The 19,507-nt window shown below is 36.2% G+C and overlaps 1 protein-coding gene across 1 annotated transcript; it reads right to left on the bottom strand.

Annotated features, from left to right (window-relative positions):
* Positions 1 to 8,865: 8,865 nt before the first annotated feature.
* Positions 8,866 to 17,142, bottom strand: OLFML1 (olfactomedin like 1). The gene is made up of 3 exons (XM_056355170.1): positions 16,906 to 17,142; positions 14,655 to 14,943; positions 8,866 to 11,315 (listed from the first exon to the last, which is right to left on the bottom strand). The coding sequence occupies exons 1-3, from the start codon at positions 17,029 to 17,031 to the stop codon at positions 10,537 to 10,539; spliced, it is 1,194 nt and encodes a 397-aa protein (XP_056211145.1). The 5' UTR covers positions 17,032 to 17,142; the 3' UTR covers positions 8,866 to 10,536.
* Positions 17,143 to 19,507: the final 2,365 nt, after the last annotated feature.

The raw sequence follows: 19,507 nt of genomic DNA, 5'->3' as shown, positions 1-19,507 counted from the left end.
AGCTGTATTGTTCTGTTGTAAAGTCTGGTTCACCATTCATAGAGAACCTAGAATTCTGACTTTATTCAGTACAGTTGTATACAGATTAAATTTTTGTTTCCCTGAAGCAGTGGAATGAATAAGGATTTTAATTTAGCTTCTCCTTTGTCTTGCTTGTGCATTGTCAGATATAAGGATTCTATTTCTGTGTACATACCGTATTCATAACTTGTTTATGAACATTCCTTATTGTTTCTCTTGGATAGTCATGTGATGATGTATTTCCTCACTAAACAGTCAACCAAATTCTTTTAGCATAGACACAACAAGGGTGAAATTAAAATGTGATTTTTATGAATGCTAATACTTACAGTGTGTTGTGGTTTAACACCAGCTGGCAACAAAGTGCCACACAGCCACTCACTCACTCCCCCTTCCCCTGCTGGGATGGGGAAGAGAAATGGGAAGAAAGGTAAACTCCAACCCTTCAGTTGAGGTAAGAACAGTTTAACAATTGAAATACAGTAAAATATACTGCTACTATTTGTAATGAAAAGGGAGGTAAAAGAGAGAGAGAGGAATAAAACCCAAGAAAAATAAGTGATGCACAATATGATTGCTCACCACCTACTGACTGATGCCCAGCCAGTCCCTGAGCAGTGATCAGCCCCCTCTGGCCAACCGCCCCCAGCTTATATGCTGAGCATGACGTTCTGTGGTATGGAATATATCTTTGGCTAGTTCGGGCCAGCTGTCCTGGCTGTGCTCCCTCCCAGCTTCTTGTGCACCTGGCTCACTGTGCTGTCACCTCAGCACTGTGCTTGCTGGTGGAGTATGAGAAACTGAAAAGTCCTTGACTTAGGGTAAGCACTTCTTAGCAACAACTGAAACATCAGTGTGTTATCAACATTATTCTCATACTAAATCCAAACCACAGCACTGTACCAGCTACTAGGAAGAAAATTATCTCTATCCCAGCTGAAACCAGGACACAGTGTTGAAGTTAATTTGACATTGTGAGTAATATCAGACAAATGTCATGTTAATATAAATATTTCACCAATAAGTTTGCTTTAGCTGGAAGTATATGATAAGCAGCACCTTCCTTGTCTTACAGCTCCATTACAGGGAGTGACTAAAATCATAGCTAATAAAATCAACTGCAACTTAATTGTACCACCTGGATTTCAGTGCTGTGCTCTGTCTGATAAACATATGAAGGTTTATGTTGGATGGTGGTTGCTGGGGACAACTCAAATGTTTTAATTTAAACAAATTAGATCTGCTCTTCAAGAAAAAGGAGGTGCTCTGTTTCACAATATGAAATAAGCTTAAGATAGATGGTTTTAGGGTTATGATTTCACCTGCAAAACTACAATGACATATTGTTTTATATTTGTACAGTTGTGTGCCCTTATTTTTACCTGTTTATGTATATTAACTTGTACATGTCAAAACATAAACATACAAATATATGACTGTTGCAGAATGGCTGTGTGATCATGGCCATGACTCCCTTAAAGATCTTTGTGAAACAAAGTTAGCGTAAGTTAGCTGAAGCAGGCCTTGCAGCTATGCTGAGGCATGCTGATAAGGAAGCTTGCTTTATCACTCACATTGAGTCGGCTGCTTGCTTTCCCTCGCTCGTCGCAAGATCTTTAAGGGAGTCATGGCCATGATCACGCAGCCATTCTGCAACATATGACCATTGCCAATATATTTTAAATTACTTAGAAAAAATGTACATCCTTTATGCTTATTGGTTAGTAAACCCCCCATTGTTTTCAGTACAAATTAGATCAGAAAAATAATTATTCAAAGTATATATCATATAAGTTATGGTATTAATAAATTGTGGGATTAATTATATTTATTTGACATTTAATAAGAAATTATTTGTTGGTAAGATTGACTAGGAATGTAGTTGTATCAAATGTGCAACAAGGATGGGAACACATTGTTTTTCTTATGATACTAATTCCATGAAAAGAAAAGGATGCGGGGTAGCAGCCTGGAAGCTGTTTCAGTTTGTCTATATGCAAGTCCTGTAAACTTAGAGCAATACATTTTGACTTTACTGCTGTCATTGTTAATCCTGCAAGTTTTTGTTTGCATTTTATGGCCAAAGAATTGAATAGGAAATGCATGTTTTCTGGATGTTGTCACTAGCTTCCAAAATGAGGGAGAAAACAAGCAATTCGTAGCATTCAGCAAAATTGCTTTTGCTAAAAAGATTACTGAAATAGAATTTTATTTTGATATCTTGATAGGACAACATTTTCCACAGTGGTATGAGTTCTGCACATGCCTCAGTGCTGATTGCCTCTGGGACTGAAATATCTGATTTCAGATGGTTCCCTCAGTTTTCTGGATCCATATAAAGAAGAGTTAAGGCTTTAAATCATGTTTTGCACCTATTCTAAAGAAAACCTTTTCTGTCAAAGTTGTTTTTACTAGCTGCACATGTGGCACTGGAAAGCTGGCATTAAATCAGCTTGCATCTTGCAGACATGTTAAAATTGCTTTTGGAAAAATACAGTGTGAGCATATTTATGCTGAAGTGAATCTTTGTAGCTCTTACAGGGAGAGCCATCCGTCTACATGGGACAGTATTGATTTCAAATTTATTAAGTACACAGGAAATTACATTGACACTTTATCTTCTAATCTTCAGTTGAAGTAAGTAGACAGTGACAATGCAAGCAGTGTAAGACTGGGCCTTGAAAAGAGAAAGCAATTGGGCATATGTGTTGCTTAAAATAAATATTCTGATAAAGCATGTGCTGTTTAAATGAAATATTCTGATAGAACTGTATTTAAAAACCCACAAAAGTGATTAATTCTTTCTGGGTATTTGTTAATGGTTACAGATAATTTCCAGCATTACATGGATTTAGAAAAAAAAAGTACAAAATATAAAATAAATACTGGTCCCAAAAATACCGTAAAGAGGATTAATTATCAAATAATATTTGGATAACAGATAAACATGTAAGAAGTTTATGATCTAACTCATTGCATTAGCAATAATTGTTCATGTGTTGGATTCTTTCCTTTTCTAGCTAACTAAGAATAAGAAAATTATTATTAACTTTGAGGTCACAGAACAATCTAATGTAATAATGCTGTCTTTAAATTATTTTTACTTGAACATTCTAATAAAATTATTCTTTCTAACATCGTCATCACAAACACTGGACAAGAGAATCCTGGTAAGAGTTATAAAATGATCTATTTTCAGTGGTTTTGTCCCGATCACATATTTCAGAGCAAATCAATATAACTTTAGATCACACAGACTGTTCCATGTACAAATATAGAAAAGCTGGTCCAGTCAAGTGATTTTTCTCATCTTTGGAGCTTCATCAGTTTTCAGGAGGGGAACAGATTCCTTGAAAACAAATAGGCACCTGACAATATGTTCATTTTTCTCAGTTAACTTCCCAGGATGGCTTAGATAGTGCCCAGAGGCCAGTCCTCCTCTGCTGCTAACTACTGTTGTGATCTGTCATCTACTGTGGTGACCTGTCAAAATGCAAGATTACTAAAACCTGTATTGTTCCCGACAAAAGAAATTGTGAGTCTCCTGTCACTGAGAGTTTCTGAGATAAAAAGGTCTTGCCAATGTTTACTAGCCTTGTAGTCAGAGAATTTTCTGATGTCTAACCTGACTGCATTTTGAATTATTTCTGTCCATCAGAGATGTGGAGGACAGTTGCTTCTCTTTGGCTTTCCAGTAGCTTTTTACATATTTCAAGCTTGGATTTTTTTGTAGTTGTGCGGTTGATCATTCCTGCCTAACTGTAGTCCTTTGCTGTTGTCCTTACTGAATTACATCCCAGGATTTTTGATGGTTTTCCAAACTAATTTTGGTAGAAATGAATAGGCCAAAAATTCAGTCCTTAACAACAGCTAGAACTGGAAAGAGTTGGTTTGGCTCACAGAAAACAGCACTGAGGTAGCAGGAACTGGACATGGTGGTTGGACGGTAGGGACCTAAGGCAGCAAACAATTGGGCCTGTGCTCAGCTTGTGTCATTAGGAATCTCACTGTCCTCTTCATGAAAGTGGGTAAGAGAAGTATTTCTACAGTATGTACAGATTTCAAGTCTTTGAGCTCACAGTTTGAGAACTTACAGGCTGAAAATGACTACTCATATGGTAAAGTCATGACTGATAGTATAACTTTCTGCGGCTGTGTTTTTTGTTTTGAATTCATATTGGCATTGAAGGTAAAAATACAGTTTAAGTAGTGCTGGAAACTCCTTATGTTAAATAACCTCCCTACTGTGTGTAGGTATTTCTGGCCTTGGGTAAGGAAAGACATAGTTGATTCAAACAAATTAGATTTAATATATCTGCACAATTTCTATATTGGCTAACACTGGAACCTCTATGACATACACAATGTAAAACCTGTGAAAATACAAAAATCAGCCATTGCATGTACCGGTAAGTAAATACATTTACTCCAGAATACCAAAGAATTTATTAAAAAAAATATACTTTGTAAAAGCACATTCTTGTAGGTTTACCTACAACTCCCTATAGGTCTGAACAAAAATGAGATGCCTGACTACTTGAAACAGGCCAAGACAATCTTGTGTACAAACATACATAACATATTACAAGCATTATGGAAAAAACATGGCTGGTTAAATATTAGCTCTCAAGATTAAGACGTTTTGTCGATTTTGGTATTTTCCACTTTTTAAACACCATATAATTTAAAGGAAATGTAGACCATAACATACTCAAATTCTGTGGGATATCATTGGCTTATTTAACAAAGGAAAACAGACGAATTAGAAGTTATTTACTCTGAGAATAAAAAAACAACCCTAACTAAACTGCTTTTTCATTTTACGGGGACAGATACATCTGTGTAGCACCTGTATTTTCTCACCTACATTTTCTACTTATAGAAAGAAGTTTAAATAAACAAGTCAGAAACAAAAAAAATTTCTTTACAGGCAGATAGAGTTCCAACACATTCTAAAACGGGTATTCCTACAGCTGTTCCCAAACACTGGATCTTTCAGACAGTCATTAGTTTGATGAAGGCAGTACAGGGAAATAAAAAAACAATTCGGTGTCAACTAGGAACTCTCAAAAATTAACCACCTCCAGAAGTATTTACTTTTTGAGATACTTCTAAGGCATTTCAAATCACAAAACATCCTCCACAGATAGTTTTTTCCCTTGTTCCCCTACTCTTAAGAAGCCATTCAAAAAGGAGAAACAAAAGCCCCAGTCTTGTAATCATGGGGTAGGGATTGACTCACTGCATGGATCAATACCACTGAAAAGTCAGCTCAAAGGAAGAAGGAAAAGCAGATGGTTATCTGTAATAAATATAGACACAAAGAAAGCATTTAAGAACTATTTTTTTTAACCTTTTCCACAAAGATTTTACATGTTCAAAATTATTTTAAAAGGGGTTTCAAATAACAGAATAGGCATATTTTACAATAATTAACTCAAAGACAAATTAATATAATGGTTTATGCTGTCAGTGTGGACAGCAGGAAAGAACACAGTGCTCACTGCATATCACCATTTTTTTTCAGACTATGCGTATGTCTATGTGTGTGTGCAGCACATATATTTACACATATAACATTGGAAAATGTTGGGAAAGTCATAAATTAAACTCGCTTCTAATACTGAGAATCCTGCCATACTGTGCATGTATGTGCACCCCCTTTATAGTTTGTATACAACCTCCAGATGATCTTATTTTCATGTCACTAAGTACAAGTTTTTTTTGTTTTAAATGAACTGTTAGTTTCAATTACAAGAAAATAATTTTATGCTTTTAAGATACTAAGAAAATTAACAAAGCTCCAATATTTTTTTTTTCTAATGTGTTTCACAGTAACCCCTTGTAAGAGGTTTCTTTCTTATAGACCTTGTTCCTTAGGGAAATTCCCTGTGTGATTTGCTTTCTTGTGCAGGGTCATTTATTCAGTATTATCCCTTAAAAATGGGCAACTATTAGCAACATTTTGTTTTTCTAAATGCCCTCGGCAGTTGCAGTAATGACATCATAGAATTTTATGGCATGTTTAATAGAAAAGATCAACATCTTCAACTTACAGACATTTTGATGCCCCTTTTAGTGTGAACAACCCTTTATGGGATGTACATAAAAACAAATCTGGCCTTCCTTCCAAATCCACTTTCTGAAGTATTGATGCCAATACTGCCCAATTTCTGAGGTCCAAATAAGCCCACTTTTAAACAGACAGAAAACAAAACATTAGGATTCTTCTAGAGATATGTAAGTGTGGAATTATGAGGCACAACAGAAATTAGAATCTTTTAGTTACGCCAGCAGGCTTTGGATTAGACCTTGAATAGAAATAAATGGTGAAACTGTCATCATGAAGAAATCTGCACAGAAATAAAGCTGCTTAGGGAAGAAACAAATGGTATGGGCAGAGTTCTTACCAATATAATGCAACATAAGCAGTGACCATCGTAGTCAATTATTTAATACTGAAATGCATTACTCACTGTAAGCGATGCCAAGCAGTGTGCCAATTCTCCAGCAAGAAAACTCCCTATTGTCATTCCCCAACACATACTACTGCCTTGCCTATATGCTAGAGTTCCTCCACATCTGGAAATGGAAGCTGTATGTATGTTTGGTTGGTTTTCTGTAACTGCACTTCTTGGATTTTATATTCCTTTTTCTGGGCTTAGGGTTCAATATAGTGCACGTATAATAAAAAAGTATTATCATATGCAATGCAAACCCATGTAAAGTTCAAATAAAGAGCCACAGATCCCGATTTTTGCCTTCAGGAGGAGCTATTTCTTCAGTATTAGAAGAGCTGTCTCAATGGTTTTGGTTCTGCAGTTTCTTTCCTAAGTTTCCATGCATGTCTTTGCAGCAGTGTCCTGTGACTGCTGACAAGCATACAGGCTGGGAAACAGCACACGGGGAAAAACATGCACTGTTACATAGCAGGATCACAGTAAGCATGTAATAGTTGCATTGCTTAGTGATAAACCCGTCTGTAATAAACATGTGTTTTTCTTATGTGGTGGCTGCTTGCATGAATGCTGAGGGGCTCTCATCCGCCAGATCCAGGCAGATAGAAAGGAAGAAGAAAAAGAGAAAGGAAGATTATTTTCTGAGAAAGAAGCATATCTCTGATGGGCACTGTAAAAATAAACCTAGTTATACTGGCATAATTGACACCATGCTCCCAGCATCAAATTCCCCTATACTAGTAAAGCAGTTGCTTATAGCACACAGTCCACAGATCCTTGGCATGCACAAAGTCCAGAAAAGAAAGCACACTGTTGTCAGAAAGCTTAAATTTATCGTACGGGTGTCAGTAAATCAGAGAGGGCTGAAAACCCTCCAGTCCATGATAATCCCAATTCCTTTAAGTGCAAATGGGACACAGTCCATGTAGATTATCCTGACCTGAGCCAGCTCTCTTCAGAAGAGCTGGCAGAAAGAGTGGCAGGTGTCGAAGATGAGGAGTATCTGTGCAATGAAACCTTGATATCTGATCTCAGTGGGGGAAGGGGCTGTCATGATTTAATGCAAGAAAAGGATGAGGTAACTGGCATCAGTGGAAAGGGACCTTTATTACAGCCAAAGCACTGAGGAGTGCTGCTGCTCTTGCAAGGATGACAGTCCTGCTGGCATAGTGGAGAGCACTGGATTCCACTCCGAAAGCTGCAGCAAAGCAGAAGAGTCAACCCAAGAGGACCTGTCTGTAGAGTCTGAAAATGAAAATGCAGCACAGAAGATGCAAAAAGCCAGTGATTCAGATGAAACAGACACATGGAGAAAGTGCAGCATGAAAGTACTGGAGTAATAGGGACAGCAGTAGATGTTATCTAGATGGTAAAAGTAGAGGTCATAAACTGTCACTCGTGTGTTTTTTGTTCTCAATGAAGACTTCTCTCCGTTCATCTCCTTGTACCTATTTCATTCCCATAGTAACAACCAATTTGACTTGGACTGAACTGGAAGTCAATGCCCTGTTTCATGCAGTCTTGTCATGGCTTACTATGGCATTGCCAGCAGTACTTTGTGCTTTCTTTTTGGAGACTGGTATCTTGGAGCAGATTATTCCGCTCAGATATTTGTGATTCTTTCTGATTCTGACCAAACAGCCCTTGTTTTTGCCTTTTTTCATCCCAGAGTTAAGTAAATGTCTCTTCTGACTTTCTCAAAAATATCTGTTTCTGTGCTGCCAGTCATGAAAATTAATCAAATCTGTATACATTTATAAAATTATCAGGAAGGTGAAGGAGAAATTATGCCTTCTTTCTCTTACCTGAATGTTAACTGATAGCAGAACAGACCATATTCACATGACTCTTTCTCAACTGTGTCGTTGCTGCTGTAAGCCTCAGAAACTGTTGTCACTACAATCCACAATATTCATATGCTCCCTCAACCCACAGCCCATTTTCCAACAAATCAATATCAGATTAACATCTGGGAATTCCAGCATTTCAAATGGTTTGATTGTTCATATACATTTTTGAAAGGAGAAGACTTGAAAATTTGCCCCTCCTTATAACTGAGCCCCAATTTTGAGATTTGTGATAACTTTGTTATTCTATTTTCTTGTTTGAATTTCTTTTGCATTTTGTACAATATGAAATAATCTAGTCAAGTTCATCCATACAAACACTTCTCCTTTTATCAAAAGTAGGCAGTACCTTTAATTAAATATGAAGTTTGGATTTCCAGAGCAGCAAGGTTCAGAGAGGACCCTGCCTGAACTTTTGAGGATTGCTCATTGAAATCTCTGTACAGAATAACATGGGCTTTCTCTGTTGTGTAATAGTGTGGCCTGTAGCATATTGCAAGAATGCCTTTTCTAAAGAGCAGACTCAACCCATATTTACATCAAAAGCCTTTATTTCTTAAGTAAATAAAACTACACATTCTTTTGCAGTAAAAGATCTCAAAGCATTCCAAAGGTGACTAATACCATTTTGTATTTCTGTGTTTGTAATTTTACACATGAGGAATAAAAGGCCAAATAGCTGAATGTGCCTTTAGACCCATGGTCACACAGGAGTTTAGTGCCAGCCCACCTTACTTTCAGCCTGCGGATGTCTTTAACTGTGCTTCCTATGGCTTCTGTAACACAGAATTAAGTGCTATAGTCATTAAGGCTGCTTAGAACAATGTAGTTTCTTTTCCTAAAAGCAGAGTAGCACTGTTGCAACTCAGTAGTCCATACACTCTTAGTTGTTTACTGGAACTCCTTTTTGAAATCATTCCCTGATGTTTGGCTGTTCTGTTGAAGCTATTTTTAAACAGAACAACAGCTCTTTCAGTGTAAAGAACAAAATGAGCTTTCTGTAAAATCAGCCGAGGACTGCTTTTCAAGCACCATTTTTTATTGGGGTGGTTGTTGTTGTTATTGAACTGAAATACAGCTGTCATTAAAATCCAAAAACTACAGCCAGTACCTTTATTTCACAAGTAAAAATGTCTAGAGTTTGTTTGGATTTTTAAAATACTTTTGAAACAAAAATACTTTTGTATTGGAGTTTATGTTGTACTCTCAAAACCACGACTGACCAGTGGCATGCCCTCGTTTATACTATTGTGCTCATCAGGGCTACCTTTTCTGTACAAGTATTTTGCTGGAGTTGGAGGATAGTATGAGAAAGAACCCACTATGAGCAATAGAAATAATTTGAAGTATTGAGAAAATGCCTTACAACTAGATACTTAAAGAAGACTAATAAGAAAGGAAACAGAGTGGTATGTAAAACATTCAAAAATAGTGTATGTTACAGAACAGATCATCTAGGAACATTTATTCTGACACACAAGCAGTGATACAGTGAAAAAAATTGAAAAGTGGCAAATTGAAGCTGATGAAATTGAATATTTAGCTGCAGCTAGTGTATTGGCAGGATCAAAATTGGACTGTACAGCTATATGGATAACAAAAATGCAGAAATTTCATGGAAACACTCTAGAAGTTCATTGATTAGGAATAGCCTTGATGTAATGTATAAGAAGTGTATGTTAAAAATAAACCATGTTTGTGGGGATGTATACTCATGTTTTGTGATATGATAAATCTCTCCTGTTAAAACTTTATAGATAATTTCTCTGGAGGTATGTGATTCTATAGTGCTTACAAGAAGGCTTCCTACAGTGAGCTTCAGTGTAGTGAAGGTTGTCAGATGATGTGTATTGGACAGTAAGGACTTCTGATTTGATTTCCATGGCACTGAAGCAGAATACATAGTTTTGATAGGAAGAGAACGTCAAAGATGGATATATTTTTTTTTAATTCACCTTAATCTTTAAGACTAATTTGTGTTTGTGTGTGGGGGGGTGTACACGTGTGGTATTTAGTCATCATGTAATTCATATTAATGGAGTCTTTACATATTCTTAATTGGACATTAGTTTAAGATCACTGGGGTGTGTAAGCCTAAATTTATGTAAAATAGATGAAAGTTGTAACAGATGGGAATAATGTAATTTTAATACACTTCAATGATCATATTGACATTTTACTACTAGCTTTTAAGTGTATTTGAAAAGCTGCTAAACTTTCTGCTTTGTGTGTAGCTTGTAAATGATCTGGGATCCATCACCCCAAGCAAGGAGTTGCTTTTCTTTAGGATTGTAATGTATAGTGGAATGGCTACCCTGACGTTTTGGAAAATGCAATACTGGGATTTCATGAGTATTTACAGCACCCAAAACATCATAAACACATTGAATGCGAGAAGTGCCTCCACTAGGATAGTTGTAGACAACATAGAGTGTGTTGCATGCCATGAAAGCTGCTTCGGCATCCTTGCTGTTGCATGATGTGTCCCAAGTGTGCTCTACTGCCATGGTTATGTGGTTGATTTTAGTAATTACGATGTTTCCTCCAGTCTCTGGTTCTGCATGGATTGCCCAGAGCCCTTGCTCATCAATGGCAAGATCTATTTTTGTAGATGGAGAAAGCTGATAGGCAGGAATCCTTCCAGCCCCTGGCAGCAGCATTTTGTCAATTATATTTCTTTTCTGAATATTGAATTTAATTATCTCATTTAAGGAGCCATATCTGTGATAGAACAGGAAACCCTGATATATGATGTGGCCAGTTCCTTCCCAGGGAAATGGCAAGGTGACTTTGCGAGCTTTTAGTGTGTGATTGCTTTCCATGAATGTCATGATATTTGCAAATTCAAAAATAACATTATTTACAGAACCATTTAATAAATAAATCTTTGTATGCTTTTTGCCAGGATCTTTCATCCAAGAGCCATGCTTATCTCCAGTCTTCTTAACTATCTTTAGGGACTTAATACCTGCAAGCATGTGGTCACAACCTGCAAGAAAACACCCGAAGAAAAAAAAAAATTAGAATATCTGTGAAAGTTTTAATTTTCTTTTTTTTTTTAATTACTTAGTTTCTTTTTAATCCTACTATAAGGCCAGGGTCAATGTATCAGTAAAGGTGTCAGCAGCATGGCTATGGTAAGTAGTGTTGAATCTGATTTTATATGATATATCCAGCATCTCCTGCTAAGGAAACTAAGTATCTTCAGTTACACATAGTGTGTTCTTTTCTGCTCTATTAGGCCAGTGTTATCCAAAAGGGATTCTGTTTGTGTACCTGAGAGGAGAGCAAGAGCACAGTTAGAGATTCTGTGGTTGTTCTTGTCAGTTCTTTTACAGGGTTGTAGTTTTTACTTCAGAGAAGTGGCTTCTGTTTTAGACCAGCACAATAAAATAACCAAATTTATTTCTTATTGAAGTCATACAAATTAATATCCATTTTCCTTATATGCCATGTGTATAGTATTTTTGTTTCAGAAATTCTTTTATCCTCTGTTAGCCTCTTTTTATTTGCATTTGTAATAAGAAGATTAATAAAATTAGAACATCATTATAGAAAGCCAAAACACTGAGTTATCTTCCCATTCCCCTTCCCAATACCTGCAGCACAAAGAACAAATATATAGATCACAGAATCAGGAATTCCCATACATTAAAGTGGTCTTTTAATGAACTGGTATGATGTCTGTGTTATCAATTCTTATGCTAGAAGCATGGCTGGTGAAATTACCTGGTTATTTACTTCACTGTAGGGATAAAACTGGCACCAGCGGAGAGCGAGTTATACTTTTGGCTTAAATTCATATTGTATGCACTTTGCACAGATGGATAAGACCAAAAAGCACCAAGTTTGTGAAGAATCAGGCATTTAGATGCCAAGATCTCTATCAAATACCATCCTTTCCAGGGGAAACTACTGCAAAGCATATTATCAAGCTTGATTACCAAAGGCACTCATAAATTACAACAGACACTATTTGAAACTTAAAGAATTGCCTTCAGTGAAGTGGAGCCATTTTAGTAAACAGAACAAACAAAGCCCTAAGGCAGGAAGTTCTGGCAGTAGATGAAATGGAGAAAGCAAAACCAGCCTCCCTATTTGGCCTGATATGAACCTATTGAAGTCAGTGGCAAGTTTCCAGTTGCCTGTAGAAAGCAACTTTTATGTCATTTCTGTGTACTGATACCCTCTAACCAAAGCATTTAGATAGTGCTGCTACAGCATGGATTTTTTTCTTAGAAGTCCTCATTCTGGATGCACCTTCCCTGAGCAAGCACAATAGCTTTCCCAAAAATAATGATTGTTGATTAGATAGATTCTAAAAACTTAAAACCTTTGAATCAAAATAGCTAGCCAGCCTTAGCAATATCTTGCTCTGCGATAGAAATAACTAAGTTACTATCTGAAATCTATGAATGGCATCTTTCTTCTTGAGAGAAGATTTTTAACTCTCCTGGGTTTTCATAACAGTTTGAAGGAAGACTGAGAAACTGAGACATTCACAGTGAGCAAAAAGTTTACCAAATTTTTTCCACATTCTCCACAATGATACCTTCAAAGCCCACTGTTTCTTATCATACCCCAATATATGTAAAGATAATTTCCTGTTTCCCACCCAAAGTAAGATGAGGTATCAAGCATTGGAATAGGCTGCCCAGGGAGGTGTTGAAATTACTATCCCTGGAGGTGTTTAAAAAAAATGTAGATGTGATGCTTAGGGTCACAGTATAGTGATGGACTTGGCAATCCTGGGTTAAAGGTTGGACTCGATGATCTAGTTTAAAGGTCTTTTCAAGCCTAAATGATTCTATGATTCTATCATTTACTGCATGTAAAAAAGGTGATTCTACTTGTTTTTTTCAAGTCTTTGTGAACTTGAACCAAAACCAGTAACAAAGCTGGACTTAAAAAAAGCATTTTTTGGCTAGAGTTTCAGATTGACTCAGGCAATATAATCATAACTTCTGGTTAACATATGATAGCATAGAAGCAGAGCTGCTATTTGCTAGAGTTGAGGGTCTTGCTGTCTTTTCGAAGTGCTGTAAAATCTACACAGGGATTAGTTTTGCTATCGACTTCAATGGGAAAAGTATCTGACTAGTATTGACTGAAGTGAGGTTGTTACAAACTGCTGCAATAAAATTTGAAGTAATAATTCCTAACAAGGGAAAATGGAAAGTAATTTTTTCCCATCTGAAACTCTGAGAAAGGTACAACTTTCGAAGTGTCCTTACCACAGTCAGTTTAAAAATCTTTGAATTTTTCTGCCTCTCAGAAAAAAATGCCTAAGGTTTAAAAAATCTATGTATGAAGAAAAAGAAATCTTGATATTCAGAGATGGTGGTGTAGGATTAGAGTTTAGAAACAGAATAGGTGATTGCTTCTGTTACCATCTGCCTTAATACTCTTGCTGGAAAAGTTCAAGAAACTAATTGCAAACTTATTTGTAAAATTAAATCAGTCTAATTCCGTTGAAGTTAGTGGAATTGTGTAATTGATGATGCTAAAGATCTTTCACCTGGCTTTTAAAAAATGTCAGTTTATATTTCTTATTGTTTAGTTTTCATTTCTTACTAATTTTGAATGAAAAGGAACCATGTTATTTCAAATATATCTGCAATATGTAATTTACATCTATAACTCAGCTTTACCTTAAGAAAGATACTTACAAAACTTAAGTTGTTTTAAAAAAGTATAGATTGTGTATATATCCTTCATAGTAGGTACCTTAACATGTAATTTTCAAATCAGAACTGAGATTTGCTTGCAGCTAAGCCAATATGCTCCCTTGAAAAAGTACATGGAGGGGAGAGGGAGAGAAAGAAAAACAGAGGAGGACAGCAAAGCAGATGCAAATTGTAGGAATGAATTAAGACTTTTATTAACTCCTGAGTTCACTTTTGAGTTGAGGTTTTGACCCTTGCCCACTGCAAAAAACAAAGACCACCATTAATTCCTTGGTACAGCTGCAATACTCAGAAATGCACTGACATTTTTTCTGGGACTTTGGAAGAGCACACCTTCAGAGGCTTTCTATATTACAATAATAAGCAGCTTCCAAAGAATCAATTTGATAGGCAATAGAGTTTCTGCAAAATAAATGTTTGCATTATACTTTCTTCCCTTCCTCTCCTATACCTGTTTTGTAGGGTTTTTTTGTTTGGTTTGGTTTGGGTTTTGTAAGTCTGGTATTTACACAGCCAAAACATGCAATTATATGTGGCATTCACATAACTTGTGAAAATCTGTTATCCCTATGTCAGCATGCATGCATTGGCTAGGGGATGGCTTGTTCACATCAAAGTTCTGAAAAGTAAACTGTTCTTACTTGCATTAAGCATGAGTTTAAGTTTCTTTTTTTCTTCTGCTTCTTCAAATAGCTGCTGTTTCACCAGGTCTTCATGTACTTCTACACATGTATTAGAATCTGTGACAGATCCAAAATAGTCAATGTCCCTTTGTGCTCGTTCAATTCTTCTTAGCAAATTCTCTACTTCACTTTTAATCTCAGCCTTATAATTGTTCAGTCCTGCCAGGCGTGACAGTGCCATCTTTGAAAAGTCTCGGAATTCTTCCACGTATTCCAGTATGTCTTGGTTGCATTTTTCCAGCCCCTTCTTGAGTTAGAACACAGGAAGAAAATACAGGGATATATGTGTATATTCTGTATAGATTACAAGCTCATTCACGATTACCTTAAACTGTACTGTTCTCTCCTTCCTGGTCCCCCTGCCCCCCATCTGTTTTAGACTGATAATCTGTTGCTGTATATCTATGTGAAGAGGACATATGAGACTGGCACTAGCATTCACAGTTCTGGACTAAAATACACGATTTTTTTCTTGATGTAATTACTGACAACCAGATGCTTTGTTTTGCTCCTAAAGAGGGGAAAGTGCTCTGGTGGAAGCAGCCAGAGATACTTAAGGGCACGTGATCTCTGATTACTTGTTTTCCAGAAACCTTTCAGAACTCCTCCTGTAGGATCATTGGTAAAGCTGTCCCAAATTTTTTTCTGCAGGAAATCTACAAATGTGAACATTTCACATAAATACACCTCTTCTGACCAAGACAGTATCTAGTGTGGCTATTTTTTATCCATTTAAAATGAATAATGGAAATACTGATATCCTGTGTTTGAGAAGGTGGTTTTTCGGTCAAATTGTTGGCTGTATTAAAAAAAAACCAAACCAACCAACAAACAGATGTTTCTTTATACCTAGATTCAAATTATTAACTCTTTTAAAGGTGGGAAAAGCAATTTCTATGTGTAATGCAGCCATTTCTGTAAAGATCATACAAAGAAACCCAACTGCTGCTTTGGTAGGATGAGGAAACCAAGCCAATATTTAAGCCCAAACACACAATTGTGATCTATCAACTGCTAGATTGGGTGTTCTGATTTGGTGCTTTGAGCATAGATTAAAGGTGTTTTATTTTAAGATGGTGTTTGACTAGGGGGTGCCTGAGTTTACTGAATAATTAGTGCAGTATGCATGTGTTCCGTGTAAACTTGATGGTGGAGGTTTGTTGGTTTGTTTTGCAAGGTTTTTATGTGTGGCCTTCCCCCCCAATTTATATGTGACCTTAAGTCCCCAGGAAGCTGTGTAATTATTTTCTATAAAACCTTTATTTTAAGTGTTTTCAAGTGTTCTTTTCAGTATCTGCCTCACCCTTTTCCCTGTTGTTTGTTTAGTGCCCCTTACACCAAGTGTCACAGGTGGAATTGCATCTTTTTTAATGGGTGCCAGATAAATGGAAATTACCATGTGAACTTTTTCCTATAAGGCTAAGAAAATTTAAATCTTGATCTACACAATGGGAACAGAATACGAGGCTAATCCTTCAGTTCTTTCTGTGTTGTGAACAAGTGAGAGTTTCGTACAAAAAGGGAATGCAAGATCAAGCAAGTTAAACTTCTCTGAAAGTCAGCCAATGCAAGTCATGAGCCAAGGATATATTGATGATTTAAGATATACTATATATGATTACAGCATATCAATACTGAAAAGGTATTTGCATTGTTTTTTACTGCAGAAAAAGAAGCAGGTACTGGTACTTTTATACAATTAATTGAAAACAGATACTGTAATGGGGTTATTTCAACTCCTAGTTAAAATGCAGATACACTGCTATTTACACAAAGATGTCTTAAACTACTTTTCCAGGTAGATTCATTTCTATATAGGAAAAATACCTAATAAATTTCTATCTCCTTATTAATACTTCTACTGGTGGCAATATGGTTATATTACTCCCTAAGGTGGACTGCAACAGTCTTATAAACATGTGCATATTTAGCTAAATTTACTGATGTCATAAAAAATACAAGTGATAACAGACTAAAAATATTATGAAATTATATCCTGCATTAAATAACGATGTGGCAATTAGGAATCATTATAGTTAAAGGTTTAGCTACAGTTCTACTTATTTATTTGAAGAAGCTCAATATTTATCTTCCTGATGTTGTTTATCATACAAGCTGTTCTGTATTCACATACACAGAAAAAAATTCTTACATTTTCAAACCTCTTTGCAGTTAGGCAGTATTACAGAATGATACAGCTAGCACATACCTCTAAAGATAGGAAACGCCGGTCAATGTAGTTCATCAGTGCTGCATCTTGCATTATATATTGTGCTGCTCCCATGATGCTTGTGAGGAATGGAACTAATAAAAATTGAAGTTGCAAGACTACCATTGTTTCATAAATTTTGAAGCAAAATAGTAGTGAGTTAATTGTGTGTGAGTGTGTGTGGAGGACAATCCCAAATGCTACTGCCAGTCCAGGCTTAAATGAAATTTAACAGTTGTCTGATGCTGCGCTGAAATGTACTAAAAAGTTAAAAATACTGTGGCTACAAGTATTAAAAAGACTTAAAATGGCTGTTGCAGTTTATCATTAAAAAAATAAAGTTCTGGAAGAGGAACTGAATGTGTTTATTTCTAGAAGCCAGATGACTGTTTTCCAGTTTGTGATCCTATGATCAATTCCAGATGTTCCGTACTGAGTCACATAAAGCCTGTAGGCCAAATTTTATTAAATGGAAATAAAAATAATTTATTTTCCCTCCTTTCTCCTCCCATCTCCTTTCCCATGTGACCAACGCTGTCCAGTGTGTACTTGGTGTAAATCAGCAAAGATTCAAAGTCGGTGGATCCCTGGTCATTCTTTCACAGGAAGATCTAATGCATAATGTCTGTAGCTATTTTAACAATCACAGCTGTTACTGTAAAACAGTCTAAAGCAATTGTTCTCAAATCCAGCATTCAGCCTATTTAGAGTAGGACTGAAAACCATAGATAAAATTATTTACAAAAAAAATCTTTCTACTCCCCTTCTTCTCTTACAAGTACTTTTCCAGCTAAAATCAATATCCTTAACATAGTTCTGTCAATTTAATGGAGTCCTTGATGGGTATCTTCTTTCAGAATAATAATTTTACTTAGGATGACTTAAAAATTAATTGTCATTAACTTACATGTCTATTGGATTTGAGGCAATTTTTATTTGTCTTTTTTCATAATTTCCATGACTGAATGTCTTGTCTGGAAATGGAAATGTGGCTATGCTAACATTGTATTTGCTAGGAAACCATGTGTTAGGATGTTAGAAAGCTGCCTTTGTATCTGAAGCCAAACTGGATGTCTGTGTTTCTCTTTCTCAGAATTCCCCACCTATTCACTTTTTTCTTTTCAATTTGTCTTTCTCTATAGTTTTTTTCCCCCCTTACATTCACACAGCTTTCCTTTTCTTTCTGACTACCTTGCTTGTAAGTATATGACTTGTGACAGAATTCATGAAAATGTGTCACAGCAGGCAGATTTTTACTTCCATTTGCTTGATCTTTGAGAGGTATAGCTATGCATGCTTTACAGGCAAACTTCACATAACTGCACACATTATTTTTTCTTTTAATATTGCTTTATCCTAAGAGGCGTAAACAATTTGCCAGTTCCTATTTACAGGCAAAGTCAGTGATGCACAGAGAGGCTAATACTTGGTTCTCTACTCCGGTGTCATTTCACTTTACTTCAGAACCTCTGCCTTAGAGGAAAGAAAGCTTGCCTGCTTGGATCCTTGAAGGGTTATGCACTGAGAACAGACACCTCAGGAAGCATATAGCCTTCCTTGATTATGTCCTATGGAACATCTTGACAAACTGCACTATCTTCTTTTCCATAAAATAATCTGCTTCCATACTGGGGAAGAACACAGAAAAATAATCCCTTTTCTAACCTCTCAGGTGAACCTGGAATCCTTCGAAGTTATTCTCTGAGTTTAGTACGTCTGTCATAATAATCTAAGGTAATGATCAGGAGATGAAGACTATAGGATTCAATAGGTTAATTTCCTCATTTAGTGGAGGGCGAAATCATATATCTGTGTAAAACAAAATCCATCACACTTTGCCTGCAGTTTGGAACATGCTTGACTTAACTTATGACTGCAAGTCCCATCTTAAGGTAATATGAAGTAGCAGCTTAACTTTATGACTTTTAATATTCTTTTTCATTGCAGTCTGTAGTCTAGGTTGCCATCTATAATAACGCAGTAGTCTCTTAGAGAATTTTATTGGAGTATGTCACAGCATCAGTCATAGCACAACTCCTTACTGAAAGTTTTTTCCTTAGAAGGGGTATTGTAAGTAGTCTCTCTCTTTTTTTTTTAAATAATTACAGAAAATTTTAAAGTCATCACTAGATGAACAATACCATTTATCAGTTTCAGAGCAACCTTATTTCTGTTTGAATCCAGACCACCTAAGCCAATAAAATACCCTAAGCCAAATACTAAAAACTTACTATCAAGAATATAGATACATGATTCTTTCCTTCATCTTAACACAGGGACAAATTATTTACAAAGCAAAATATCTTGAACTGCTAAACATCCTGTATAAGCTTAAGGACGCTGTATAAGAAACTGGATTTTGTAAAGTTGCTCCATCATTTCTGAGAATTACCAGCAGCTGAAAGATCGGAAGGTTCCAAGGATTTATCTTAGTGAGACAGTCCTGTGGTTATTAAACTATAATATCACGGTAAATGGCAATAGTTGTTCATGTCAGATGAGTATTCTGGGAGGGCATGCTGTAACATGTGGTTATGAACTGAACTTTGTTGTTTTGGATATTTTTTCTTCAATTATTATATATTTTCCAGTTCTGCGTAGA

This window comes from Falco biarmicus, chromosome 10, assembly GCF_023638135.1.
Source record: "Falco biarmicus isolate bFalBia1 chromosome 10, bFalBia1.pri, whole genome shotgun sequence".
In the NCBI taxonomy this organism is placed as follows: domain Eukaryota; kingdom Metazoa; phylum Chordata; class Aves; order Falconiformes; family Falconidae; genus Falco; species Falco biarmicus.
Note: the sequence above shows the minus strand (reverse complement) of the source record. Positions and strands in the feature narration are given on the sequence as shown.

What these genes read in the sequence shown, in the direction of transcription:
- OLFML1 (XM_056355170.1), bottom strand. Translation starts at nt 17,031, where the DNA reads ATGGTAGTCTTGCAACTTCAATTTTTATTAGTTCCATTCCTCACAAGC. An exon ending in GGCGTTTCCTATCTTTAGAG is followed by an intron (nt 14,944 to 16,905) that starts GTATGTGCTAGC and finishes TTCTAACTCAAG; the next exon opens with AAGGGGCTGGAAAAATGCAA. An exon ending in TAAACTCATGCTTAATGCAA is followed by an intron (nt 11,316 to 14,654) that starts GTAAGAACAGTT and finishes GTTTTCTTGCAG; the next exon opens with GTTGTGACCACATGCTTGCA.